This window comes from Hyperoodon ampullatus (assembly GCF_949752795.1).
Source record: "Hyperoodon ampullatus genome assembly, chromosome: 5".
In the NCBI taxonomy this organism is placed as follows: domain Eukaryota; kingdom Metazoa; phylum Chordata; class Mammalia; order Artiodactyla; family Ziphiidae; genus Hyperoodon; species Hyperoodon ampullatus.
In genome coordinates, this window is record NC_136918.1 from 145803895 (window position 1) to 145831063 (window position 27169).

The following is a 27169-nucleotide window of genomic DNA, read 5'->3' on the forward strand; positions in this document are numbered from 1 at the left end:
TTAGTCAGCAGTGAGGCCAGGTCACTCGCTGGCAGGCTTCCCCTGAGGCCCATCCCCCCTGCCATGTACCCCAGGCCCCCACAGGTGCCACACCGTGAGTCCCTGGACCAGCCCTTCCTCGTGCTGACTGGGGTGCCCGGGACACCTCTGCCTTTCCCCAGCAGCGATGCTGAAGGCGGCAGCCCACCGACCCACACGCCCGCCCAGGCCCGGTCACCTGACGTGTGCCTTCCCTTGCCAGGTGACACCATCTGGGCCCCATCTGTCCTTCCTCACGGCACCCTCGGCACCTTGAGCCACCTCCCCCAGCTACAGTTTGGAAGAAAGATGGAGTCCAAGGTCTCAGAAGGTGGCCTGAACGTGACCCTGACCATCCGCCTGCTGATGCACGGAAAGGTACGGGGGCGGAGAGGGGAGGGGAGGCACGCCCACCGCAGGGGTCTTCGTCCCACATTAGGCGTTTAAAATTCTAAGCGACCTCCGACTTACACAGCAGCTGCAGCGCCGTCCAGATTCCGTTTCTCCCAGAACCTTTCGAGACTGAGCTGCCCGTCTGCTGCCCCACCCCCTGTGCCCTAGTGTGTATTTTCTACCTGTGAGGGCATTCTCCTCCGGGACACTAACACTGACGCACACGTGCCGGCCAGGCGGCTCGGGCCCCTCACGTGCACCGGTCATCCCAGGGCTGTCCTTCAGGCAGGCGCTCCCCACGCTTCCTTTGCCTGTTGCTTTGAAAGCAAAGTTCCTGCCCAGTTCTTCTGTAGAAAGAATGTCCCTCACTTTGGTTTTTTCTGACGTTTTCTCACCGTTGGCAGGAGTGTCCCAGAAGCTTTCCTATCAGGTAGTCCAGATTTCAGGGTGTCACTTGGTGGGGGCACCTGCTGGGCACCTCCCCAACTCCTCTTCCACAGTCATCAGGGCGTCTTTGCTGGCGGGTACTAAGGTGTTGCGTGAATGTCCTGTGTGCCACCCTTGCTTCATTCATGGCTTCCTGGACGCAGGGTTTGCTGCTTTGCTCGCATCACCCCCCATGCTGTCCCCACACTCTCCCCGCACTGTCATTGATTTTGATGCTCACATTGTCCCTGACTTGGCCGTGGTCGCCCCACCGAGCTGGCCCGTGTCCTTTTGGGGGGACCCACCGTTCTGACTGCACATCTTCTCTGCACACCGCTGTTGCTCCTCCTTGCTTTCCTGCTGGTCCTGGAATCAGCCGTTTCTGTAGAGAACCCAGCTCTCTTGAGTGGAGGATGGTGGGATGGTGTTAGAGCCCAGAGGTGGGCACATGGGGTGCTCACGGCTTTTGGGCTACTGTGGGCCCCAGACAGAGCTAGGGAATATGTGTTTGTGTGTGTGCGCACACGCGTGCACTTGTATGTGTGGGTGTGGGTGTGTGTAGAATCATACACACCTATGTCTGCGCACATCTGCATATGTATCTCTAAATTGGGCTCCCTGAGTTCACACCCCCTATTCCAGTCCAATAGCACAGGGTTCATCCTGGCTCCTCTGTCTGGTGTTTGTACCATAAGAAACCCAGGGGACGGCAGAGGCTGGCATCGTGCCTGGGGCACTGCTCTCCCTAGATTTCCGGAGGCTGGTGCTCACACCTAGAGCCTCCCTTTCCGTGATGGAGGGATGCTGACTGCCTTTCCCGCTCCCAGGGTGGGTGGCATTTGGTCAAGGTTGTCCGGAGCTGGGTGTGTACCGTGGAGGACAGTCTGAGGTCAGATGCATGGCCCCACCTCCAGCAGCTGCTGCCACAGCAACTACCCAACCCTGCCCCTGGGAGGTGACTGCCGGAGGGGCCACCGCCCGTGCCCAGCTGCCCTTTGCCGCCACAGCCCCTGCTGCACACGCGCCCTCCTGGCCTCGCAGAACTGGGGCGTTTCCCCAGGACACTGCGGTTGCTGAGGGCTTCACTGTAATAAGGAAGATGAGTTTGACTGTGGGAGCTGCTCTCTGCAGCTCGAAGCAGGCTGGCCCCGCCTCCCTGAGGTGCCATGGCAGAGCCTCGTGGGTCTGTCCCAGGCAGGGAGGTGCTGCGACGGGCCGTCCTGGCCGGGAGCGCGTCTGAACCATTGCGGGCCCCAGGCTTTAGAAGCATGGCGGTGTGCTCAAGAGTCTTTCAATGTTCTACCTTTTTAAAAAAAAGTCAAATAGCAATAGCAGCGCTAAATTTTTACACATCTCAAAATCACTGGGGGAGATTTTATCTTTCATCCATTTCTTGCAGGGTTTCCTTGAGGCCTTAAGTCACACAGGTGATACCTGTTGACATGTTTATCTGGAAAGCAGCTGGCCATTCTCTTTCTCTTTGTCTGTCAGTCAGAGGCAGGGCAGCCTGCCTGCCCGCTCCCTCCTGACCGTCCAGTCTCCCTTCCTCACTCATGACTCGGAAGGTGGACGGCCTCGCGGCGCCTGTCACAGGATTTTTGCTTCTTCTGCTCTATGACATCATCTTTCTGTGATTCTTTTCCTACAGGAAGTTGGCAGCATCATCGGGAAGGTAATTATTTTTTTTATTTTTATTTTTTTGGCTGCCTTGGGTCTTCATAGCTACGCGCGGGCTTTCTCTAGTTGTGGTGAGCGGTGGCTTCTCTTGTTGCAGGGCACGGGCTCTAGGCGTGCAGGCTTCAGTAGTTGTGGCACGCGGGCTTCAGTAGTTGTGGCACGTGGGCTCAGTAGTTGTGGCTCGCGGGCTCTAGAGCGCAGGCTCAGTAGTTGTGGCGCACGGGCTTAGTTGCTCTGCGGCATGTGGGATCTTCCCGGACCAGGGCTCGAACCATTGTCCCCTGCGTTGGCAGGCGGATTCTTAACCACTGCGCCACCAGGGAAGTCCCAGGAAGGTAATTATTGAGTGAACTCTGCCTCTACCGGGGTATCTCAGAGGGACAGTGAGGTCTGGAGCACCCCTGTGCAGGGGGTGAGCCACACACGGTGTGTGCCAGGCGAGCAGTGAGGATCCCACTGGAATCCTGCCCTGTCGCCTTCAGGCTGCACCCCCATGAGGCTGGTCGCAGAGCTTCCCATTCTCCAGCCGCCCACCTGCCTTGGTGGCCAGTCATTCTTCCCGAGTGTGAGAGCTCAGGACCAATTCCCACGTGCATTCCTGGGAGCAGTCTCCCACCTCCGGCCTGAGGGGTGGTGAGTCCATTCTCAAAGAAACGTTCCCCTGGGGAAAGTGAGCGCTGGTTTGGAAGCTGGGTGCGTGTAGGAGAGACATGGGCCAGGACCCCACACCCCCATTCCTTGCGACCGTCTCTGGCTTCGCTGGACCCTCGTGGTCCCTCGTGGTCCCTGAATGGTGGGGGAACCCCCGGAGCTCAGAGTCAGGCTTCTTTTCACAAGTTCCTCTTGGGATCACCCGAGGGCCTGGTCCCCGCTTTGCTGGCGGTGAGGCTGGGGGATGGGTGCAAACCCGCCCCGTGGAGCAGGTACCCAGGCCAAGAGTGGAGCCGCATTGGGTCCCTGGGGCCAGGTCTGCCCAGCCCACAGCCCGTGCCCTGGGCAAGGTGGTGGGCGGGCCGGGGAGTCAAGCATGTCGGGCCTGGAGCCCACCTTGGAGGGCTGGGGCGCCCAGCCTCCATGCCTGTGGTGAAAGCCCGAGTGACCCCCTCCCTTGTCTGAACCTCTGTTCCAGAAAGGAGAGACCGTGAAGAAGATGCGTGAAGAGGTGAGTTGGCGCCCTGAGCTGCATGCTGTTTCTGGGAGGGTGGGAGGGAGGAGGCCAGGGCCTCCTAGCAGCTCTGCGCCCAGCCCCACGCGGCCAGGACCCGCCGGGAGCCCCGCATGGCAGGGATGTGAGCGAGGGGTGGCCATGCGGAGCCCCGAAGCACACACCAGCAGTTCAGGTGCCCTCCCGGTCATGACCGGGTCACAGCGAGCACAGTAGGACAGGACCGGCCATCGGTGCTGAGGCTCGGGCGCCACCAGCCTGCAGGAGTCCCCGGTGGTCAGTAGGCCCTAGGATCCAGCCCATTGCCGGCCCCAAGGCTTTAATCCAGTTTCTGGGGTCTGCGTATCTCCCTCCCAGAGCGGGGCAAGGATCAACATCTCGGAAGGAAACTGCCCAGAAAGAATCGTGACCATCACGGGCCCGACAGATGCCATCTTCAAGGCCTTTGCCATGATCGCCTACAAGTTTGAGGAGGTAAGGGGTGCCCCTAGGGAGCCCTGTCCCGGAAGAGGGGACCTCTCAGCCCCTCTGCCTCCTCTGCCTCCCTGGGGACTGCCCCCTCCAGTCCACCTGGTGACCGGCCAGGGTCCCTCCTCCCCCAAGGCCCCCCTCCCTCACTGAGCGGTCCCTCAGGGCCTGCCCCCAGAGCACGAGTCCTCAGGGAAGGCCTGGCGCCGGCAGTGAAGCGGCCACATCCAGGCCTCAGCCCTGTCCACAGCAGCCGACCCCCAGTGTGTTTAGCTTGGCTCAGATGTGGACGGACAAAGGGAGACCCAGGCCCGGGAAATGTACACGCATTTATGTGTCTGTGCACTTTTGTGTACGTCTGTCAGTGAGTTCAACCTTAAGATTTTTGTGTGTTTCTGGTATTTTTGAAATTGCTGAAAGTTATCTGGAGATGCATTTGGTGTCTTTACTCGAAGGGTGATCAAGCTGGGGAGTTAAGTCCTTCTGTCAAGTGGATCACCCTCTGTCCAAGCCCCTCTCTGCCCGCCAGGCCTTAGGGACAGAGGTCAGACCCTGAGTCCAGGCACCACCCTGCGGCAGCAGCGCGACTGCCCAGACGTGCACGCCTGGGGGTCCCCTTGAGTTCTCCAGCCGCCCCCCTCGTCCCCTGAGCCTGGCCTGGCCTCGCAGCCCCTGTGACCAGCCCAGCCCGGCCACCGTGTCCCCCGCTGTTCACCCTCAGCCGTTTGCCTCGTGCCTCTGCCTCCCCCTCGTCCTCGTCTCCCGACCCCCGACCCCCGACAGGGAGCCTGCTAGGCTCTCCCGGCCGACCCACGTGCCTCTCCTCCCCAGGACATCATTAACTGCATGAGCAACAGCCCAGCCACCAGCAAGCCCCCGGTGACGCTGAGGCTGGTGGTCCCCGCCAGCCAGTGCGGGTCCCTGATCGGCAAAGGCGGCTCCAAGATCAAGGAGATCAGGGAGGTAACGAGCCCTCCCCGCCCGCCCGGGAGCCGAACACCGGCGGTCAGGATGTCCCTAGGGCAGAACACTAGCCAGGTCCCTGCAGACCCTGCAGCACAGAGCTTGCAGCAGGGGAGGGACGAGCCACAAGGCAGAGTGACCGTGGGAGCCCCTGCTGTGGGCGTCACGCAGAGGAGCCCAGGCCTGACTCCCGGGACGTGGCCGTGGCACCCCTCCACCCAGTCCTGGGCTCCAGGGCACGGGCTCTGCCCCCCGGGAGGCCCCTGCTCCCACTGCCAGGTCCCGTTTCCTGAGAGTCGCTGAGCCGTCCCAGCTGGGGTGGGGCTTGCCTGAGGGGCCCACCTTATCTTCACAAGTTCCTCTCCCAAGGAAAGCCCGAGGCCTTCCCTTCCCCAAAGGATGGCAGCCCCCAGGCTTGATTCCTTCCAGGAAAGACGGCCACACGCTTTAGGCCCCATGACTGGGATCCATCTTTCTCTGTGACCTCAAACTCCACAGAGAGAGAGAATTCCACATATTTGAAAACAACTCTGTCTCCTGAGATGCCGCTCCCACATCTAGCGTCGCCCACCCTGCTCCAGGTCCACGGTGCCCTGGCAGCGGCGGGCTGAGCTGGATGGGGCTGCCCCGGGGGCTCCAGATGGAGCGTGCGGAGGGCGTGGAGGGGTGACCTGGGGCAGCGTCGGGGGGTGTCCCAAGGCGTGCTGTGCCCTCGACGCCCCCGGGGGCACCCAGGAAGTGCCACTGCAGTGCACACTGCCCCGCTCGGTGGGGCCCGTTCCAACGTCTGGTCTCTCCAGTCCACAGGTGCCCAGGTCCAGGTGGCCGGGGACATGCTGCCCAACTCCACGGAGCGGGCAGTGACCATCTCGGGGACCCCCGACGCCATCATCCAGTGTGTCAAGCAAATCTGTGTGGTCATGCTGGAGGTACAGTCTGTCCACAAGTCCAGGGCTCCACGCCAACCTGCCCCTCACTCCGTGCCGGCCGGGGCTGCTGAGCGCTGGAGGCCTCGGAGCCCTGAGGCTTCATGTGGTCCGGGTCGCGTGAGGGCGGGCCTCAGGGACGGCCTGAGTGAGAGCTGTGCTGGGGTGCAGGCTCCATGGGGGGGCAGCCGCTGGCTCCTGCCACCTCGGTGTGTCGGTCGTCCTCACTGGGGATCTGGGGAGACCACGGAGAACGTGGGGAGCGTGAGCCCCTCCCCTCATTTCTGGAGTTGGATAAAGAGTTAGTAGTCCATGGTGTGAGAGGCGTTCAGCAAAGGGTCAGTCCTTAAAAGTGGTGCAGGTGTGCCCTGGGGCCAGGTCTGGGCTGGAGATGCAGATGGAGTGAAGAGGCCCACGCCATGGACAGGACCCCACTGCATGGGACCAGCCTGCGGGCATCAGAGACACCACCGAGGTACAATGGGCAGGACTTAGGAAAAGCACACGATAATGCCCCAATTGTGAAGACAGAAAGAAGTAAACGCAAGGATTAACCAAAGGAGAAGCAAGGAAGGCACAGCTGAGCAGGAAAAACCTCTCGAAAATCTGAGGGAAAAAACCCCAAGATTTAAGTTTCAATCAATACCCAAACTGCTGCAAGATTAACTGAAGCTCTCAATAATAGTTGCTGGTCTTTCTTAAGCTAAAATGAAGTCATCGTGCCTCAAACGAAAGGTTTCAATACCTGTGCTGGTGGCCCGGCCACCTGGGCCCTCCTTCCCCCATGCCCGAAGCCCTTGACGGAGTGTCTGCCTGAGGTGACAGCAGTCTCCCCCAGGAATTAGCCTCAGGGGGGCCAGCGGTGGGTTCTCCCTCTTTTGTACTTGACTTGGTGTTAAAGCACCATGTCCAACTCCTTAGAAAAAAATTTGTATCGTTTTTATTTTCCTGAAGTATGATATTGGGAAATCAAAAATACTTTTCTAGATATTTTGTTCTGAAACTTTCCCCACACGCTGGTCACGGTGAGGATCAGTGTTCTCTTCAGTCCCAGTGTTGGGACCGCGAGGGGCCGTGAGGGTGGAGAGCGAGCAGGGCCCAGCACCCCTAGTGCGGCAGATGCCCAAGCAGCCTGGTGGGCAGCGGTGCCCGGGCGAGGCGGGGTGACGTGAACCGCTCCAGGAGGGACGCCGCCTCTGATGTCCCCGACGAGGTCAGAACAGGACATGTGGGCTCCTCAGGACCCCTCCCACGTGGTCTTGCTTGTGCCACGTTTGTGGTCAGACATGACCCCACAGGAGAGCTTGACCCCACTGGCTGTGGGGCGCTGGTGCCCCCAGGGCTGTGAAACAGTGAACGCTGAAGCACACGGGCAGGCGTGATCGGTCCTCGAGGGACGGGGACGAGGCCTCCTGCCCTTGGTGTCACGAAGCCCCCGGAGGCCGGAGCAGCCACTTATGGGGGAGGAAGCATCACCACAGCTAGGAGCCCCTGGTCCGATGTTAAATGAAGAGTGACTGGAGTTTCGGGCTCTGGGGTGGGGGCTCCGCCCATGAAATCACTACCGAAGGAGGGAGGGGCTGCTCGAGGAGTGGCGGGTCGGTGGAGAACGCGAGGGTCGGGGCTGCAGCCCTGGGTGGGGAGCATGTGCCCAGAAGGCCTCCCTCCACCAGAGGTCAGCTTGAAGGGAACTGGGCGTCATGGCCATCAGGGCCAGCGGAGGGCGGGCCCTGCCGTCGGCGGGGTCGGAGTGCACCATGGAGCAAGGTGACAGTTGAGGCTGAGCAGTGGGGAGCCCACCCCCCAGCTCAGGGATGGAGTGGGGGCAGCAGCTGGACCGAGTCCTCCTTTCGCAGCGGAAACGGTCACTCAAGGCAGTCACGCTTCCTGCTCGGTGACCCCTAATCGCCCTGAGACCACAGAGAACCCCGCTGCAGAGGCGCCTGGACACGACCTCAGACGAGCCGGAGACGGAAGTACAGGAGCCCAGCGTCACCCACACGCGGTCAGCACACGGGCCCTCGAAGCAGCCCCTCTTGCTCTCCACAAGGTCAGGCAGCTGGCCAAGGGCACACAACGTGTCAAGGTCACGCAGAACATCCAAGGTCACACAGCAGGCCAAGGTCACATGGTGTGTTCCAGGTCACACAGCAGGCCAAGGTCACACTGTGTTCAAGGTCACACAGCACACACCCAAGGTCACAGTGTGTTCAAGGGCATGCAGCATGGACAAAGTCGCATGATGTGGCTTGGGCTGCAGAGTTGAAGCTGCCAACCCCTCTGCTGTCCCCACCTCCCTGTGTGTGTGTCTTAGGTTGGGTCACTCTGAGGTCACACCGCCTGGTGGCTGGGCCTGAGTGGGCAATGGCCTCAGGAAGTCACAGCAAAGACAGGCTGCCCTGGTGCCTGACCTCCGTCTCTGGCCGGTGTTGCTGCTGACTCAGGACTCCCGACAACAGCCCGGGCCCAGCCCTGTGGACTTTGCTCCCAGGGAAGACGGTCACCCAGGCAAGGGGACGGGAGGGCCTGATGTCTTCTGACCAAGGGGTCTGGTTGACATCATCAGGACCTGGCCGACTTCTGATGCTTGAGAATATCGTTCACCCCAAGATATGAATCCTATACTTTTGGACACAGAATAATGAAAGGAAATTGTAGCAAATTGCATCACAACTGTGGACTATTTCATTTGGACTCTAAGGTGCATTAAATGATGGCTCTTTTTTTAAATAGCGAAGTTGGATGTTTCTAACTTTCCCGTGATTATGCCGACTGAACATCAGCCCAGGCCACGCGAAGCCCCGGCACTGGCACCGAGTCCCCGGGGGCTCTTTCCCAAGGACTGAAGGAGGGGGTGCGCCCCTCTCAGAACGCGGCGCCTGTGCTGGCGCCTGGGGAGGGTCACGTGCGCGGGCAGACGCGCCCCTGCCCGCCTCACCCGTCACCCGCCGCCTCCTGCTGGGGCTGTATGTAGGGCGGTGGTCCCTGGAGGACCTGGGGACTGGGGAGGGCAGGGGGGCTCGGAAGGAGGCCTCACGACTGCCAGGCTGCGAAGCTGCTCTAACGCTCTCTCTCCCTCTCCTGTCCCTTTTCCTAGTCCCCACCGAAAGGTGCCACCATCCCCTACCGCCCAAAGCCCGCCTCCACCCCTGTCATTTTTGCAGGTGGTCAGGTAAGAGCCGACCCGCTCTCGGCCTCCACTGCCAACCTCAGCCTTTTACTGCAGCCCCCGCCGCTGCCCGTTAGTGCACTCAGGTTTTCTCCCTTCTCACGTGCACGTGTCCCCCGCGCACGCTGGACGCAGAGCTCTCCTGGCCCGCAGCCGGCCCTGGGGTGGACGCGGGCCACCGCGAGAGAGACCCGCCGGGCAGCGTCCGCAGACAGAAAGGGCCAAGGCGGACGCCCTGTGGAGTCTGGGCCCAGGAGGACCCTGGTCCGGGCTCAGGCCTGCTCAGCCGGGCAGCACCGCCCGAGTCTAGCTTCCTGGTGTTTTTAGGAAGCTCGGAGGCAGGAAGGGCTGGGGGCGTTCCCAGGGGTTTTATGACTCCTGGGTGGGGCAACTACGACTGTAAGAACCGGCCCCATCTCCCCTGAAATACACGTTCCCAACTTCCCACACACGAGTTCCCCCCAGGAGCACGTGAGGGACGAGACAAGGGTGAAGGAGAGGCCAGCTGGGCGTCCCGTTACAGGGGCGACCCTCCCTCTCCACCCTGCCCCACGCTGGCCGCAGGCCCAGCAGGCCGGCCATGGCCGCTTCACACCCCTGCTGCTTTGGTGGGAGCCCCTGAGCTTTCTCTCCCGCCAGGGAGGGCCTGGAAACCAGGGGGCACGGAGATTTCTATCTGAGGCCAGTGGTTGGCTTAGCGGGACGTGGAGGGGCCGACAGGGGGGCCGTGCCCTGTCTTCTGCCCTTGGGCATCGGGCTCAGAGGCGTCCGCCAGGAGCTCGCTTTGTCCCTTCACAGCGGGGTCACGGCAGCCGCGGTCGAGGGACTTTGCAAAGGCCAGGCCAGTGTGCCAGGAGAAGCTCTGCGTCCAGGTGGCAGTGCTGTGTGCCTTGTTCAAGGGAGAGTTAAGACAGAGACTTCCCAGATGACCCAGGACGGGAGGGCCGTAAAGGCAAAGAGGCAAACACAAACTCTCCACGTTTTTCTCTGCTCTGTAAAAGAACATTGTCCGGTTCCTCTCCCGCTGAGCCCCGTGAGGTGAGGGCAGGGTCTGAGCTCCTGTGGCAGCGTTTGTGGCAAATTCCCGGGGGGAGGGGGCAGCGGCTCCAGCAGCCCCGTGGTTTAGGGCAGCCGCAGATGGCCCGCCGCGTTCAGAGCCCCTTTCCTGCCACGCATCCCTGATCAGTGGCAGGTGAGTTACCTGCGTGGCCTCAGCCCCAACATGCAAGCCACCCCACGATGATTCCACATGGAGCAGCGCGGGCTTTATTCAAAGGGGAGGCGTGTTAACATGAGCCAGAGCCTGGCAGCCTCCCGGGCCCAGCCCAGCCCCGCCCCGGCCGGCAAAGCAGGGCATCACCCATCCCCCAGTCAGGACAGCGAGGTCACCGCCACTGTGGGCTTCGCAGGGGCTCAGCACCTTAACCCAGCGCCTGTGCCCTGGGGACAGGTAGTGTGGCCAGTGACTGACTACTGTTGGTCGTTGGCGGGGGACAGAGTCACAGGAGGGTCACCGCGGAGCTGCAGGTAGTGGGCAGAGGGGTCACTGTACCAGGCCCCGGGCCCTCCCCGCCCGCGTGCAGGACGCACGCACACCCAGGCTTCAGAGCCTTCCCCTTGCCCTGTCCCTGTGAAGATGCCCGCACGTCCCTGCTGCCGAGAGGCACTTCCTGCCATCCTAGCAGTTTCGGTCCGTAAAGATTTCATCCAGACAGAACCTGTGACCTGTCGTCTGTCTACCTCTGCCCTGAAATGACGGTAGGCGGCCCGTGCACTTCCAGTAGAACTAGAAACCATAACACCTGAGTGATGAAAAGATACGTCAGAAACTGAAAGTGTCTGGGATAAAGAACTGCCGGTCGGGGAGCACATGGGCAGCCCTGTCCCAGGGCCTGTCACACTCGGGGACACGTTGGCGCAGTGCCTGGTGGCGCCCCACGGCCCCGAGCACGCACAGCCTCCCCGAGGTGTGCTGCTTCTGGTCAGGTTCCTTTCCTCCCCACGCGGTGCCCGGGCCTCCCCAGACCCGGGCGGGGGCTCTGCGCCTGTGCCCCACCTGCAGGCCCAGCATGGCTGGTGCCGCACGTTCCACGTCACCGAGTCCCAGTGGCAAGTCTTTGTCTTTACTCTCCCTCGACTCTGTGTGGTTTGTTTGTTTTTTGGCTGTGAGTTTCTGGAAGCACCTTGGCTGAGGGACTGTTGAGGCAGGTGGGGCGGGCGGTGGGAGAGGCTTCGGGGCCCACACACGCGCTGCGGCTACTCCGAGTCACTGTCTTGAAGGCAAGTGACACGGTGAAGGCAAAACAAGCCCCCTCTGGGAGCTGTGCCACCAAGAGCATGCTGCCCCCAAGTCACAACGGCCGCCTGGTCCTCTGAGGCTGGAAGACGATCGGCCAACCTGTGGCTGATTTGGGTGCATTTCTTACTTAATCTAGCGTTCGCAAAATTGGTTTTGAGTCACCTTTTAGAGTTTTCTGTTTTGTTGTTTGGGTTTCTTGGAGTAAATATGTCCTGAAAGTGTTTACTCTGATAGCCGATTACATTCTCAAAGGGTTAATAATCAGTGACTCATAGCGAGGGTCAAGCGGCTAGTCCTTAGATACCGTCAGCTGAGGAGCAAGGGGAGAGTCGGAAGCCGGCTGCCTGGCCCTTCCCCTCCCCCGCCCCACCCCATCGTGCGTCTGGTTGTAGCTCCAGCCACCGAGGGACCCGGGAGGCTCGATGCCAGGACCCTGACCCCAGTCTCTGCACCCCGGGCCCTGGGAGGGTCGCCTCTCCTACGTGAACGGGGAAGGCCTTAACCAGAGGGCCCGGGGCCTGCTTGCAGGAAAGCCCTCCCCGAGGAGGGCCCTCGTCCCGCAGGGGAGGCCGCGGTGGGGGACGCGTGGCTGCCGCTTCTCGAGCTGACGCTGTCTCTCTCTCTCTAGGCCTACACGATCCAGGGACAGTACGCCATCCCCCACCCAGATGTGAGTTTTTACTCTGTCCTTCCCCCGCTCTTCTCGTCACCTCTCCCCTCCTACCTGCATGCTGCTGTCAATCGCTACTAACATTAATATTACACATAATATTAATACCGTTCTCAGTGTCCCTGACCTGTGTCATATCCATATGGCCCTGAATAACCTTTAATCTCTTAGCACTAATTCTGCTCCTGTGGAGGACTTGGCCTGATGTCCAATTGCTTTGATTGGGGCTGCAGTCCGGCTATTCCTGCGCACATGGGGCCTCGGGCGGGGGCCACCGGGCTGCTCTGTCCCCGGCGCCTGCCCTGGTGGGCGGGGACAGCTTGGGCCCCGTGGGCACCTGAGCAGGCAGGTGATGTGCCATCAGCAGGTCTGCCGGGATACCTTGGATTGGCGTTTGAACAGTTGGTGAAGCTACATGCTCCCTTTCAGGCCCTGGTTGGAGCAGGGTCCATGCATGCACGAGATCCAGGCTGTTGGGAGCCCGTGCAGCAGACAAGGCTCTGTTCCAGCGTTAGGACGCGCTCCACGCCCGGGGCCGCTCTGGACTGGGTTCCAGCCTGAGCACAGTGTCGCTGCTGGAGGACTGGACGCCCCGAGTGCACTGCAGGGGGCCGCAGGCCACAGGGCTGTAGAGATGCTGGGCCGCGCGGTCTGCGCTGCTGGCCCGGGCAGCGGGGTGTGGGGAAGAGAGGGAAGAGGTGGGTGGGTTTGTGTGCCACGGCCGCAGGCACGGCAAGCTGAGGTCCGATCCGAGAAGTGTCCTCTGTCCTGGGAAGGCGGGTCCATGTGCGCTGCTCTCGGAGAGCCAGTGGGGGGCGGGCTCTGTCCAGGCAGAGGGACCGCAGGTGACAGCGATGCCCGCCCGTCTTGTGCAGACGCTCGCGCTTTTGAACTGGCAGGTGAAGAGCCGGCCACCTCAAGACGTAAAGTCAGGGCAGGGAGAGTTATAAGAACTCACTGACACTGAGTACATGTATGTATTGGAAGTACAGAGATTCAATTCACTATCATTGCAGGACATTTGTATTGAATAGAAAAGAAAACCAACGGCTTTTCCTTTTTAAAAAAATCCTCATTAAGCAACACACATGAATCAAAAGTCAGAGAAAGCTGATGGAGACGGGGCTGGGGGCCGTCCTGATGCCACATGGGGGATGCCTGCCCTCCCCATCCCAGACGACAGTTGGCTGTGGCCCAGGGGACGGCAGGTGCTGGAACCTGGGGAGGGGGCCCGTCACCCATGTGGAGTGAGCAAGCATAGCACTGGTGGGGTCTGGATGGGCACCGTGACGTGTGGGTTCCGTGGACCCCAATAGAGCGTCCGCGTGGGGTGACGGAGATCAGAGGAGAAGCCGGTTTACAGGGTGGCACAGCCTTCACTCCCCATGGCTGGTGGTCTTGTGCCTTTGGAAAAGCATCTGTGCAAAAGCAGACTCAGAACTCAGCACACTTGGTGGTCTGGGCCATGAGGGGTGGTTTACCCCAGAGCAGGTCTGAGATGAGGCTCAGACCCGCAGCCCATGGCAGACCTGTGCTTCCCTGCTGCCCGAGGCCTCAGCGCTCCAGGCCTGAATTCCTGGTCTGGAGCTCCTGGTCTGAATTCCCTAGGCTAGGGCACACGCACCTAGCGAGGCCGAGGGACTTTGATTGGTTTGGTTGATTGGTTTTAAAATCAGTTGGTTGTTTTGCTCTTTCCATGTGATTGTCTCAGTATCTCTTAAAAATGGGTAGTTTCCATTTTCTTTCGGATTTTAAACTAATTTATAGCTCGCTATTACATGGTTGCCTCACTGAGTTTGATAGAGATTTGAAACACTTGGGTTTTTATTGTGAAAGGACTTTTGCGCAGGACCCTGCGTTCCCCAGCACCGCACGTGTGATGGAGCAGCTGTTAGGACAGAAGAGCAGGACCTTGATAAATGCTTTTCTTGCAGGAATGGAAAGTTGAAGACTTGGACCATCACTAAGAATCGTTCAAAACAAAATAAAGTGGTGACGAGTGACCATGGCCAGGAAGGCAGTTTTATCTGAGCTTAATATTCAGTAGGAATTTTTTTAAAGCTTCATTTCTTAGAACACAAATATAATAATTACAGGAAGTACTAATTTATTTTATAAGGTAACTGAATACACCATTTGAATATTTCAACCCCAGTGGCTGACACACACCCCACTGTCATCTCAGCAGCTAATTCCTTCCTAAATCAGGCACAGACTTTGAGAAAATACATTTCTTAGAGCTGAGCATTTCTTCATCTAGAGCTAAAATGTGCGTAGTTTTTCCTGCTTTCTGGTTTAACCTATGAAGGAATCAGGGCTCCACCCTCACCAGTCTCCCTCCAGGTTCTCGCCTGCCTCGGCCCTTGTTTTACCGGAATCCTTCTGGAAGCTCATAGCTCTCGGGCATTCGGAGAGGCCAAGGACTGCTGGATGACTGGGCCTGTCACAGCTGCAGACCTTGGTCACGGCTGGTGGCCAGAATGCTCCAGGACGGCCGCCCACGGGTCCTGCCCGAGGAGTCGGGTGTAGTTTCAGACACGAGGAAGGACCATGGTGGCCACAACTCAGGACGCAGGAGCAGATGCGAAGCCGGGACAGACACAGCACGGCCACCGCTGCTCCCTCCCACCGCCGCTCCCTCCCACCGCTGCTCCCTCCCACCTCCGGTCTCTCCCAGCTCCGCTCTTCCTGTCCCTGTACTGATCACACCAGGAAGAAACTGGTTTCTTCTGGGAGAAATCAGTCAATGTCAAGCATGCCCTCACGTGTGAATCTTATTTCTATTCTCCAAAGTTTCCAAGTCACTCCCTTACTTAGCATCCCTCATTAAAGGGGTGCTGGAAGCGAGCGGGATCGAGACCAGAAGCCAGCCGGGCCGGCGGCCTCCCTGGGAGCCTGGGCTGGTGAGGACATGGGGTTTCGAGGGGCCCTCGCCAGAGCTGGGGGCCAGGAGCAGCAGAGCTGTCGGTCCCCGCGACGCTGGGTCTCAGCAGAGGGTGTTGAGTATCTGGGGGTAAATGGGCGCCGTGTTAGCCGGGAAGCTCGTTGCTTAGAGAGTTAGCAGTGGGGAAACTGGAAACGAGTGAGTCATAGTAAGTAGAAGAAACCAGTGGGAGCGCACAGCTAGATCCCGTGCGGACGGTGGTCCCGGGGGCTCTGCTCACAGCGGACACAGCCGGGGATGGAGTGCCTTCCCCGCCCACCTCCTCGGTGTCCCCCTCCGGGAGCCCCCAGGGAGGTGCCATTGAGGCTGCTCCTGGCATCTTCTAGTGAGAGCCCTGCACGGCCGCCCTGCTGACGCCCGCACCTCTGGCTCTTTGTTCTTCCAAGATCAGAGGATCTTGAATCCTCTCCTTTCGCAGTGGCGGGGAGGCACCCCGGCCCCACCTGCCGCAGAGCAGGAAACGGGCAGGTTAGCTCTTGCCCCTGCCCCTCTCCCCGGTTGCACACCCTGTCCTCGGAGCTGAGCTCTTCAGTGGCAGGACCCTCAGCCCGCCCCTCTCAGAATCAGAATCTGCATTTTCACAAGACCCTGGGTAACTTGTTTGCACGGAAAGTCTGAGAAGCACCGATAAGGAGGACTGAGAAGGGAGAACACAGGTCCGGTTGAAGCCCTGGGGTTAGCAGGTAGGATGGAGGGAGGGAAGCTTCTCAGAGGTGAGCGCAGAGGACTTCTCAGGATCAATAAGCAAAAAAATCCTCACATTCAGGAATCTCAACGAATCCCCAACTAGATCAACCAAAATCCAATTTAGACGTGTCCAAGCAAAGCCACATGACACCAAAGACCAAAGAGAATCTTCCAAGAGGAGAGAGAGAGAAGGAATATTGTAAAGGAGCAGTTGTGGTGGCAAAAGAAAAGCAAACAACTGTCAGCCTAAAGCTCAACCTCCAGAGGATCTCCTGAGTTACAGATGTTGTCAGACAAACAACTGTGACCTTCTAAGGGACGCCCGTCAGTAGAAGGAGAATGATCCCAGAAGGAAGGCTATAAATCCAAGAAAGAATGGTGAGCAAAAAGAATTACCATTTCTTTCCTTAACAGAAGCACAAATCATAAAGAAAACATTGATATTTTTGACTACATTAAAATTTAAACATTTGGGTCAATGAAAACAAACTTTGTAAAATCAAAATCAATGCTATCTAATTGCTGGGATTAACATAACAGAACTAAATGGGCACCAACAGCATCCGTAAGATTAGGATGCGGCTGAGGGGATTAAAACATCCTGTAGGTCATTGTATCGTTCGGGAGGAAGGCAAAGATATTGAATTAAGACTAAATGTACGTGTTAAAATTTCAAAGTGGTGACTATCAGAAACATGTTCACGTTCATACCTTCCATAAAGGTACAGAGGGGAAAGTGGGTGACAGGAAAAGATTAATCAGTACAAAAGAAAAGAAACCCTTGAAGATCAGGACAATTAAAATAAGATGACAGAAATTAGTCTACATCTGTGGGTAATTGTGATCAAAGCGGGAGACACTTTCCAGTTAAAAAACAAAGGCTGTCAGAAGGTTTTTTAAGAAAAGCTGAACAAAGAGACAAGCAAACAAAAACAAAAAAAATATCAATTTTTTTTTCAAGAGACACACCTAAAGAATAAGGACCTAGAAAAATTAAAAGAATAGAAAAACTATTCTAGGAAAATACAATCCAACGAAACAATACACCATTATTATTATCAGTGGGGAAAAAAAACCTTTACAGGAAATTACTTAGTCATCACTTATTGACAAATGCTTCACTAGAAGATAAAACAATTTAAGTTTGCACCTAAAACATAGCTTCAAACATATATAAAGGAAAAAATTAACAAACCATTAAGAGAATGTAACAGATGTTGCAGTGGAACTTTAACAGACCTCTTTCAATGAAGGCCAAGTACAAAGAGATTCTGACAGTACAACGTGAGCCCGAGTTAACCGACGTGCACCGAACACTCCCCCAGCACAGCTACTAAATTCATGAAAACGTTTACAAAGCTTGATCACACACTAGACCGTAAAGAAGACACCATCTTTCAAAAATTGGAATCAGATAGATGACTTTCTCCCCATAGAGCAATTAAATTGAAATCAATAATTAAAAGGTGAATTTTTTAAAAAAATCTTGTCGTTATTGAAAGTTAAAGAAGACCAGAAGACCACGGTGAATGGAGAGACACACGATCCTCCTGGAAACGACACCAAAGATCTTCCCAGGTTGAGGTACGGATGCAGTACAATTGCACACAAAATCCCCGCAGGCTCTTTTGAATTTTACGTGAAAGAGCAAAAGCCAAGAATCATCAAGCTAGTCATGCAGACAGTATCTGATAGGATAGTCTTTACAACGTAAACAGAAAAAAAAACACTCTTTATGTACCAAGAACTTCAACACGAGAGAGAAAAATTTAGCACTTTTAGAAGAAAACAATATCTTTCAGTTCAGAGATCAGGGAAGGATTTCCTAAAACAGAAGAACAAACCATAAAGAAAATAGTGATGAATTCAACTACATTAAAAATTTTAAATTCTGTTTCTCTCAAGGCTCCATAAGGAGAGTGGGGAAAAGATCTTTTCAGCACATATGACTGGAATAGGATTAGTATCTAAAATACATAAGTTTATGTGAATCAGCGAAAAACAACCCAATAGAAAAATGGGCAAAAGACACAAGCATTTCACAGAAGAGGAAATAGGACTCGCAGACTAAACCACGAGGTGGCCGTCCCTAGATGTGAGTGCTGGTGCGTGGCATGTCCATCTGGTGATGACTCGTGGAGCTGTGTGCTTATGAATCCTTCTGACTTCAGTATTTGTCTGTGTTGAGTATTTGCCTATGTTTTATGTTCTGACACAGAGTTAAGTGGAAAAGGCAGTTATGGAGAAATGTCTGTGACGTGCCGCCTGCCCGCTGGCTCCGCCCTCCACCCTCCCCTCCTATCTTCCCTCCCAGTGGTTTGTAGGCACTGGCCAGACTAGAAAGGCTGATTCTCTTGTTTTGTTTTGTTTTGTTTTATGGCAGAAATATCTCACAAAGTGGGAAGTCCCCTTAGCACTTAGTGCTGCTCCCTCCTTTACAAATGTAGAAATGGAGGCAAAGTTAAGGCCAGAGCCAAGACAGACAGATGCCAGCTGACACCCATCCGCCCACCCACTTGAGGGACAGGTGCTCCTCCAGGCACCACCGTCTGGTCAGTCCTTCCCAAGATGTCACTTTATATTCCTGGCTGCCTGAGGGGGGATCTGTTTGCTGGTGTGGCCACTGTTTCATACAAAGCAGCAAATCTATTGCAGCGGGACAGGTCATGGCCTGAAGCACTGAACTTCTGAGTGCCAGACTTTCCAGGTGCGAGCGGAGCCCACCTCGCGGGATATCTGGCTGTGCCTGTAACACGCGTGGCCAACGGGCTCATCCATTTAACTGAGAGCAGGTGATGGAGAGACCAGAGGAGCACCCGCGGGTGCAGGGGCTGTGGGTGGCCAGGTGGGGACGCCTCGCTAGTTTGCGATGTTCATTCACCCTCAACTCACGTGGGCAGCACTTCAGCCTGCCCGTCCCTCACGTGGCACCGGGCCTCGCAGGTGGGGGCACGAGGCCCACGGAGACCAGATGTGCCCATCTCCACAAAGCTGGTCAGCGTTGGAGCCGGCTCCGACCAGTTCTTCCGCCCCCAGAGCCCCGCTCTCCCCGCCATCTTGACCAACGCACAGCAGTGCACTCTTGGAGACTCGGGGACAGATAGGAGAGGGCCCTGCCCTCATGGGGACCGTGCCAGCCCGGCCGTCGGACACATAAACATGTGACGGGGGTAACATCGCAGACCAGGAGCAGAGAGCAGCCTGGCCAAGGCCCCTTAAGCCCTTCAGGTGCCACAGGGCCACCCCTCGGGCTCCCCGCTGGCCCCCGGCCCCCAGGTGAAGGGCTGGAGCCCCCAGGATGCCAGTCCCGCGCCAGGCGGCTCTTCTTGCACCAGTGCGGTGTCTGCACAAAATCCCAGTGACAGTCAGAGCAGGTGGCCTGCCTACCCTGGGCTGGGCTCTGGACAGCCAACTGGATGTTTCTTGTCTCCAGAGACGGGGTTTCCTCCTCCATCCTAGGAACTTGTGTTACCTCCTTGTGAGGAGACCTTAGACCCGATTCCAGCGCTCCGTGTAGGTGGGCTCGGGGCGCAGACCCCGCCCGGTGTCCCCGTGACTCGGGGTGACGATGTGCTCAGGGGAGGCGGGGTTGCAGGACCCAGTCGGTGCCCCCCCACACACCCTCATGCCCCAACGCCCATGGGTCCTTGCCACCTTTCTTACGGGCCCCTGGAGAGAGGAGCCGTTGGTAGGGTGCCCGAGCCGCGCAGCAGGGTCTCCCACCCTTCAGCGCCTTCCCTGCAGGGTCACCTCGCCCGTGGCATGGCAGGTACGGGTCCCCTCACACCTCTTGTCCCCTCAAACCTCTCGTCCCCAAGACTCGGGTTGGTGTCCCCATAGCGGTGTTTCCCGGGTGTGCTCTTCTGACACCTTTCTCAGGGGGCTTCTGTGCATGTCTGCTCAGGCCGCGCTTAGCCCAGTGGTGTCAGTCACAGGGCAGACCTGCCGGGCAGCAGGTGTGCTGTCAGGCCCCAGCCCCACCTCACTGGGGATTCTCAGAGCTGAATCTGAGCTGAATCTGACCCCAGGTCACCACGTCCCCTCCCCAGAGCTGCCAGGCATGACAGCTGAATCTGGGATGAGGCCGGTTCTCTCCGAGCAGGCCCACCCCCAGAGTGGGGAGAGGCCTGGGGTGGCAGAGGGCTGCTTTTACGGTGGGCTTACCATTTCCGGGGAGGGAGGGAGGGAAGAGACAGCCCTGCACTGGCAGATGCTACAGGAGCGGCCAGGAGACACCGAAGTTTGGCTGCAGCGACAACCCACCCACATCCCAGCGGCTGCACAGTGGAGGTTCTACCGAGAAGGTGTGCCCGGAGGCCACAGGCTGGGCACGGCTCGGCCCCTGGACCCCGACCTGTGGATGCAGGAGGAGGCCGGACTGGCCGGCCAGCACGCCACCAGCCCTGTCCCCACGGCCGCACCTACCGGACACGTGACAGGGTGGCGGGCTCTCGGGAGGAGCCCCCGTGGGGCAGCTATGATCCCCCACGTACTGGGAAGGGGTGTTCAGCATTTGTTAGGAGAGCACGCCTGGCCCCTGGGAGGCCAGCAGCACACCCATTCCTCTGTCGCCCGAGAGCTCGCCCGTGAAGGCCAGGGACGTGGAGATCCCAGCGCTCGTACCTGCCCCCACCCCCGACACGTTCTGCAGAATGCGACCCACGTGGTGACTGGTCAGACCCTCGTCTCACCTGGGGGCACCCTCGACACTCCCTGGGTGCCCACACCTGCCAGCCGCAGGGGCTCCGTGGAGGCCCCATGCCGGCCTCTGGGCTCTGGAAGCATTCGGGCTGGGCTTCCTTTGTGAAGGTTGGGAGTTGAGTGCACGTCCTGGAATGTCCTGGCCCTCTCTCCGCTCGGCTAGTGATGTGGGCCGGGCCAGTGGGTGCGCCAGGGCTACGGACGCGCCTGGAAGTCTCCAAGGCCGGGGGGTCCCAGCATTCAGACAGCCCCTATTAGGTGGCCAAGGCTCACCACGTTTACCTTTATCTTCTGTTATTTGTAGTGTTTATCTAAGAAATGAAGCTCAGATAAAATAACTAAAAAAACTGCATTTCAAAGCCCCCACCAATGTCTAGTGGCTGGGGGATGGAGGCCAAGGGGCAGGTGACAAGTGATGGGGCACGGGGGGTGGGGGAGGGGCATAGACATGGGAACCCCCATAGGAGCCCTGCACCCTCTTGGCGGCCCTTGCAGCTCCCTCAGTGGAGCCTTCCAGCACTGCTTCCTGTAATCCTGGAGGCCGCAGGGGGCGGGCGGTGGGCCCCGCAGGTGGCCCCTCCAAGTCGCCCCATGGGTAGAGCGAGGGCCTGCGGGGGAGGACGCCGGCCGTGGAGTGGGCCAGGCCCGGGTCCGGGGCCAAGTTTGCAGAAGAAAGCCAACCCACCAATGTGAGTGGGTCCCGCGAGTGACAGCGTGACGTTGAGGCACTTGGGGCCCAGCGGGTCCTGCTCTGTGGCTCTAGACCCTCCCCGTGGAGCCCGGGGGCCCGCCTGGCCGGGGGCCGAGGGGGGAAGGACTCAGTGTGCCTGCCAACCGACCACGGCCCATTGGTTATCCCAGGCCAAGTCCTTGCGTGCTGCTGCGTCTGCCATGTGTCGCATGGCCCCCTTTCTATCTATCTGTGCAGACTTCCGTTACGCGTTTTTAATTTGGTGTGACTTGTACTCGATGACAATGACCTTCTTAGCTCTCGTGTCCCTCCTACCCCAGCAGTTGACCAAGCTCCACCAGCTGGCCATGCAGCAAACCCCCTTTCCTCCCCTCGGACAGACCAACCCCGCTTTCCCCGGTACGTACCCAGCCGCCCTTTCTGACCTCCTCTCTTCTCACCTGGGGCCTTTCTCTTTCCGAGCGGTCTGTGTTCAGGGCAGTGAATGGAACAAGTACAGCTCTGGAGTGAGGGCCAGGGACGCGGCGCTGTGCACGCTGCCGCGGGTGGGCGGGGGTATCTCTGTGCGTCTCCGTGACGGGTCAGTCACCCTACAGCTGGCCTTCCTGAAGGAGACACCCCCCTCCTCGAGGGTCCACCCTGCTCTCTGCTGCCCACTGGCCATCGGGGAGGCCCTCCTGCAGGAGGTGGTGCACCCGCAGGGCGGCTCGCCCGGGATGGCGCCCCCGTAGCTCAGAGTGGAGCACCAGTCAGACTTTGAGCTTCCCTAGTTGAAGTGACCTTGCTTCTCTCCTTGAGGGCAAAACATTAAATCTGTTTCTTCTTTGCTCTCCAGGAGAAAAGCTGCCTTTACACTCCTCCGAAGAAGCTCAAAATCTGATGGGCCAGTCGTCAGGTAAAAGAAAACCACGCTAAAGGGAGAGCAAGCAGGCCAGGAAGGGACCTGGCGGGAGGAGGAGGCAAGGGGGCTGCTGGCCAAGCACCTCGGGGAAGGGACGCCGGCGCCACCGAGGGCCGGGGCCCAAGTGGCCGGCCCCAGGTCTGCACACGCGGCCCCCAGCTTCACCCCGTTCCTGCTGGGAATGTGGTGGGTCGGCTCTGACTGGGCTCGGGGCACAGCTGCCCTGTCATCCAGAGGCTACGCCTGTGTGTCATTTATTCTCCCAGTGGCACAGCGTGTGGGGGTCTGGAGTGAAGTGCTGACCATGCTGTGCGCCTTCCAGAAACGTGTTCCACGGGAGATGAGATCACTGTGGGCTGGATTTGCCCTAAAACGCTCCCCGGACAGGGCAGGGCAGGGCGTGGATCCGCAGGTCCTGTCGCCCAGGCTTGGAGCAGTGGGCGCAGCCCGCTGACAGGCCGTTGGGGAGCAAAGCCCCTGGAGGCATGTGGCCCGGACCTGCCAGGTTCCCTGGGAGGGAGGCGCCCCCCACGCTCCATCCCCACCCACACGGGCCTCGTGAAAGCCTGGATCAGAGCAGAAGAGCGAGTGCCGGCTAAAGGGGAAACGCGGGAGAGGACTGTGTGCAGCGGTCGTAGCTGTCACCCCCGCTGGTGTGTTCCGGGCCTCAGGGTGCGTCCGCCCCTCACCCGTCCCTCAGGACCACGTGGGCCCAGCTGAGACCACGGGGCTCAGGAGGCGTCTCTCCAGCTGGGACCCCAGCTCTGATGCTTCATGCACTCACTGTGGGCTTCTTCTCAGCACAGCCTTTAATTAAGTTAATGCAGAATTGAATGAGTGAAAACTAGAGAAGAACATTTCTAGAACGTTTCTGATTGTGGAACTGGATACCAACCTTTACAAAGTTACGTGTCTGGTGATAACACATGTTTGGGTGTCTGTACAGTTTATAACGTGATTGCAGATAATTGCCCAGCCATCGTCTCCAGGAGACGACCTGGGGACTCCAAGCGCCAGGCTTACCCGGGACACACGGCCCCCACCCCACCCCGACACGGCCCTCCCACCACAGCCTCGGGGACGTGGGACCCGTGTTCACATGCCCCTGTGACGACCTTCCTCTCCAAGGCCCCGTGGGACCCAGAGTGCTCACACACCACACTTGCACACGCACGCGCACGCTCCCGCCACGGCCGCGGGTCAGGGAGGCTGGGCGGTGACGAGAGGTGTCTGCTGGTCGTCCTCACCCTGAAGGCCACGCCACGCCGCTTCCCAGGCAGCTGGGGTTTGTGTTGGGGAAGCAGCGTTCATGACTCATGAGAGGGAAGCTCACCACTGGGTTTGACTTCGGCACCTTTTAGAAGAAGTCCCCTTGATCAAGAATCATAAGCTAGGTGAACAGGTGTGACCCCCCAGCTTGTGTCACCCAAACCAGGAGGCACCGCACGGGACTTGGGACCAAGGAAATCTCTTAAGTGACATTTTAAATGTCACTAAAGATTGAATGTATATAGATGGTTGAACAACTAAGTAACTGTATTGAAAATACCTTTATGAAAAGAGATAAAGAACAGAAACTCCAGGTTTAGCTGCGTAACAGAAAAATGATGGATGGTCTGGGGTGAGTCAGTTCATTCAGCATAGCTGAGCCCCGTGCTCCGCAGGCCCCAGAACAGGCCCGGTCTCACCGGGTCCCTGTGTCCTCGACACCGATGGCCATGGCACATCTGGTTCCGGGGACACACATGCCATGGAGGAGGAGGCCTGTGGGGCCGGGGGCCGGGCAGTCGCCTTTGTTGGGACCCCTCGGGGCCTTGTGGGAATTAGCCTGAGGGGCAGAGGCCAGGGAGGGAGGAGCATGGGGTGGGAAGAGGGCTCGGGTTCCAGAATATTCCGAAGGTGTGTGAGTCGGGCCTGCAATAGTGTGCCACGGGGAAGGTGGGTGGAGCTGGGGGCTCCGGGTCTGGGCCGAGCTGCGGGACCCCTGACACTGGGACACACGGGTCTGGGGCAGGAAGAGCGGGGTCTCGGCTGTGGGCTTTGAGTTTGAGACGCCTCCTGACGGGATGGAAGCGCCTCGTACACAGGAGTGTGTCTGCCCCGGCATTCACCCGCGAGGGCAGACCCTGCCTCCCCTCTGGGCCCCTCACAGCCCCCCTGCGTTTTGTGGTCACTGTTTCCAAAGTAAGTGTGGATCTTGTCCTTGAACCCTGAGAGGCTGGCTCTGATTTGGTGGGTGCTGAGCTGACATTTGTAAAGACAGAAGCCGGGCGTGTGATGAGCTGGGCCTGGGTCTCAGCCCAGGACGCCCTGTGGAAAGGCACGGGCTCCCCAGCCCGGCTCTCGGGCCTCCCTGCCCCCCACCGGAAGCGCTGCCCGGGGGCGGGGGCCGCAGAGCGTGGGAGGGAACAGGGGCAGCGGAGGAGGCCTGCTGTCGGGTCTGGGGACGGAGGGTGGGCACCCAGGACTGGCGTGACCAGTGCGGCCCGTACCCGGGGCGCCAGGCACAGCCACCAGGGTGTCTGTGAAGGGCGTCTCGAGAGACTACACAGCACAGCGGACAAGTGACATCATGTCACGCCCAGAACAAAAAGTGAACCTGCATCCTGCTGGGTTCCTTTTCCTTGTTTGAGAGATGCTGGGGTCAGGAGGGTGGTGGCAGTTTGGGACTGAGCGCTCACAGGCCCCGGCCCCCGGCTGTGCAGACCCTCCCCTGGGCAGCCCCGGCCCTGCCTGCCTGCCGGCCCAGCGGGGCCGAGCGCCGGGTGCCGCGGGAGCGGCCTTCTGCCCACCTAACCGTCTCCCCTCGTGTGCCCAGGTCTGGATGCCAGCCCCCCCGCCAGCACTCACGAGCTCACCATTCCCAATGATGTGAGTACGCCGGGCCCCGCCCATCCTGAGCCCGAGTGTGCCCCTCCCCCTCCCTGCCCTGGTTAAGCAGCTTAATGCCCATGGGGGTGGGTGATGTCACCCCCAAGATACCAGCCAAGGAAGGAGCTGGTGGCGCTTCAGGGTTGACTCGGAATTCAGATGCCGGAGCTGCCTGGGGACCCCGGCTGCCCCCATTTGAAGGCCCTGCCTGGTTCAGGGTCAGCCCTGAGGGTAGGTGGCCCAGAAGTGCCCCCTGGGCCCTCGGAGGGCCTCCCACACTCAGTTATCTCCCAGCCATCCTCTGGATCCCTGGTTTATCCTAAGAATGTTGACTCCGATCCCCAAACCAAGACAACAGAGCGGGTGTGGGGCACGTGTCCTAGAGGGGCAGCTGCCTGAGGGCAGCATGGTGATGGCTGGGGACACCGCCTCTCCAGCTCCCGTGTCCACTCAAACATACATCCCTCCAGCCCGAGGGCGTGGCCTAGAGGGGCCAACATGGCCTCGGGCCCACAGAGGGCGCTGGGCCAGGTGATGTGGCCGCATAACCGCTGTGTCTTGATTTGTCGGGACTTCTTGCGGTCGAGGCCAAGCAGAGGCCAGGCACCCGCGGCTCCCGTCCTCCAGCAGGAGGGGGGTGGGCGTGCCTCTTCCCTCTGGAGCCTGTGACGTGCTGGGGGTGGGCGGGCCAAGGCGGTGCTCCTGCAGCTTCCCCAGCGGCCCAGCACCGCCCTCGGGCTGCGGTGGATCCTCCTCTAAGAAGCTCCTCCGTCCTTTCTTCCAGCTAATAGGCTGCATAATTGGACGCCAGGGGACCAAAATCAATGAAATTCGACAGATGTCGGGAGCTCAGATCAAAATCGCCAATGCCACGGAGGGGTCGTCAGAGCGCCAGATCACCATCACGGGGACCCCGGCCAACATCAGCCTTGCCCAGTACCTCATCAACGCCAGGTGAGGCCGGTCAGCCTGCACGGGGCTGCCTCCCGGGGCTTCTCTCTCCCGGCTGGGCGTGGTGGGGGGGGCGCGGGGGGTGCGGAGCGTGACGGGGAGAGTCTCCAGGTGGACGCGGGCCCACACGGTCCTCTGCACTCTCACACCTGACCTTTCACCTCCGGTGGTGCCCGCACGGCCCCAGACAAGTCGCCAGGCGTTGGCGCCTTAGGCAGCAAACCGTGGGGAGCCCAGCGTCCACACGGACTCGGGGCGTCTGAAGCCAAGCCTCTGGGCCTCACTCTTCACAGCCACGGGGAGCTGTGAGGGCCAGCCTGCACCCTGCCTGTCCCTGTGCAGTGGGAGGGTCTGGGCCCTGTGATGGCACCACCAGCCTCATAGCTGTGCTGCCAGCTCCGCACACCCGGGAGGCCCCTGGGGTTTGGAGCTGCGGAGGGGCTGCTTCACTGGCCTTTCCTGGGACCTCCGGCCTTCTGCCCACGGGGACAAGCTGGGGGTGGCCTGGCCAGCACCTGCCCTGTGCCCACCCCACGTTCTCTGCTCGGCAGAGGCCTGGGTCTGGAGTCATCGAAGGTCAGCATAAAAGGCTCTGTAGTTTCAGGGAACAGGTCACTGGGTTTCTCTGCTCTCACACATCTGTGGTTGTAAAGACCCCCCCACCCAGACACTTGGTGGGCGGCTGTCAGGGAACCGTGCAAGGGTCTGAAGTCACGCGCTAGGGCAGAGGGAGGTCCTGTGGCTGGAGAGCCAGGGCAGAGCTCCTGGGCATAGCGGGCCCCTCCCTTGGCCTCCCTGCTGAGGGCGACCACACCCAGGAAGCCTCCAGAGCCGCGGCACGAGGGCCCTGCGTCCCTCTCCCCGGCAGTGTCACTCCCATGCCCCTCCCGGCAGTGGCTGTAGAAACCGTTGTGGCAGCCTGGGCCTGTCCTGGTGGCTGTCGTCACCCCCCCCATGTGGTGACAGGTACACGGGCCCCTGTGGCGGGGAAGGAAGGCCCCGTGGCTCTGGTCCCCGGTCCTCAGCTAGTGGCCACTGCGCTGTGAGCCAGGACCGTCCATGGCAATGAAGAGGGAGGGGCTCTAAGGACTCCTCCGTCTGTGAGGACATGGTGACCTGTGCCCTGTGCCCTTGTCTCTTCCAGGCTGACGTCCGAGGTCACCGGGATGGGCGCGCTCTAACCCCGCCGACGTCCCCACCACTCGCCACCTGTGCAGACCGCCCACCCCCTTGCAGATATAGAGGTTTC

The 27169-nt window shown here is 59.3% G+C and overlaps 1 protein-coding gene across 8 annotated transcripts; it reads left to right on the plus strand.

Moving 5' to 3' along the window:
- Positions 1-246: 246 nt before the first annotated feature.
- PCBP3 (poly(rC) binding protein 3) lies at positions 247-27101 on the plus strand (the record flags this gene model as incomplete). Of its 8 annotated transcripts, none has more annotated exons than XM_079704509.1 (13): positions 247-396; positions 2486-2509; positions 3644-3676; positions 4037-4153; positions 4979-5110; positions 5911-6039; positions 9134-9277; positions 12133-12174; positions 21518-21596; positions 22033-22092; positions 24917-24969; positions 25754-25923; positions 27065-27101. In XM_079704509.1, exons 1-13 carry the CDS (start codon positions 328-330, stop codon positions 27099-27101), a joined length of 1089 nt encoding a protein of 362 aa, XP_079560635.1. In that variant the 5' UTR covers positions 247-327. The 8 variants fall into 8 exon arrangements, with proteins under 8 accessions (XP_079560635.1, XP_079560637.1, XP_079560638.1 ...); XM_079704511.1 differs by having other exon boundaries at positions 9134-9208; XM_079704512.1 differs by having other exon boundaries at positions 9134-9208; positions 21521-21596.
- Between the last annotated feature and the right edge of the window lie 68 nt (positions 27102-27169).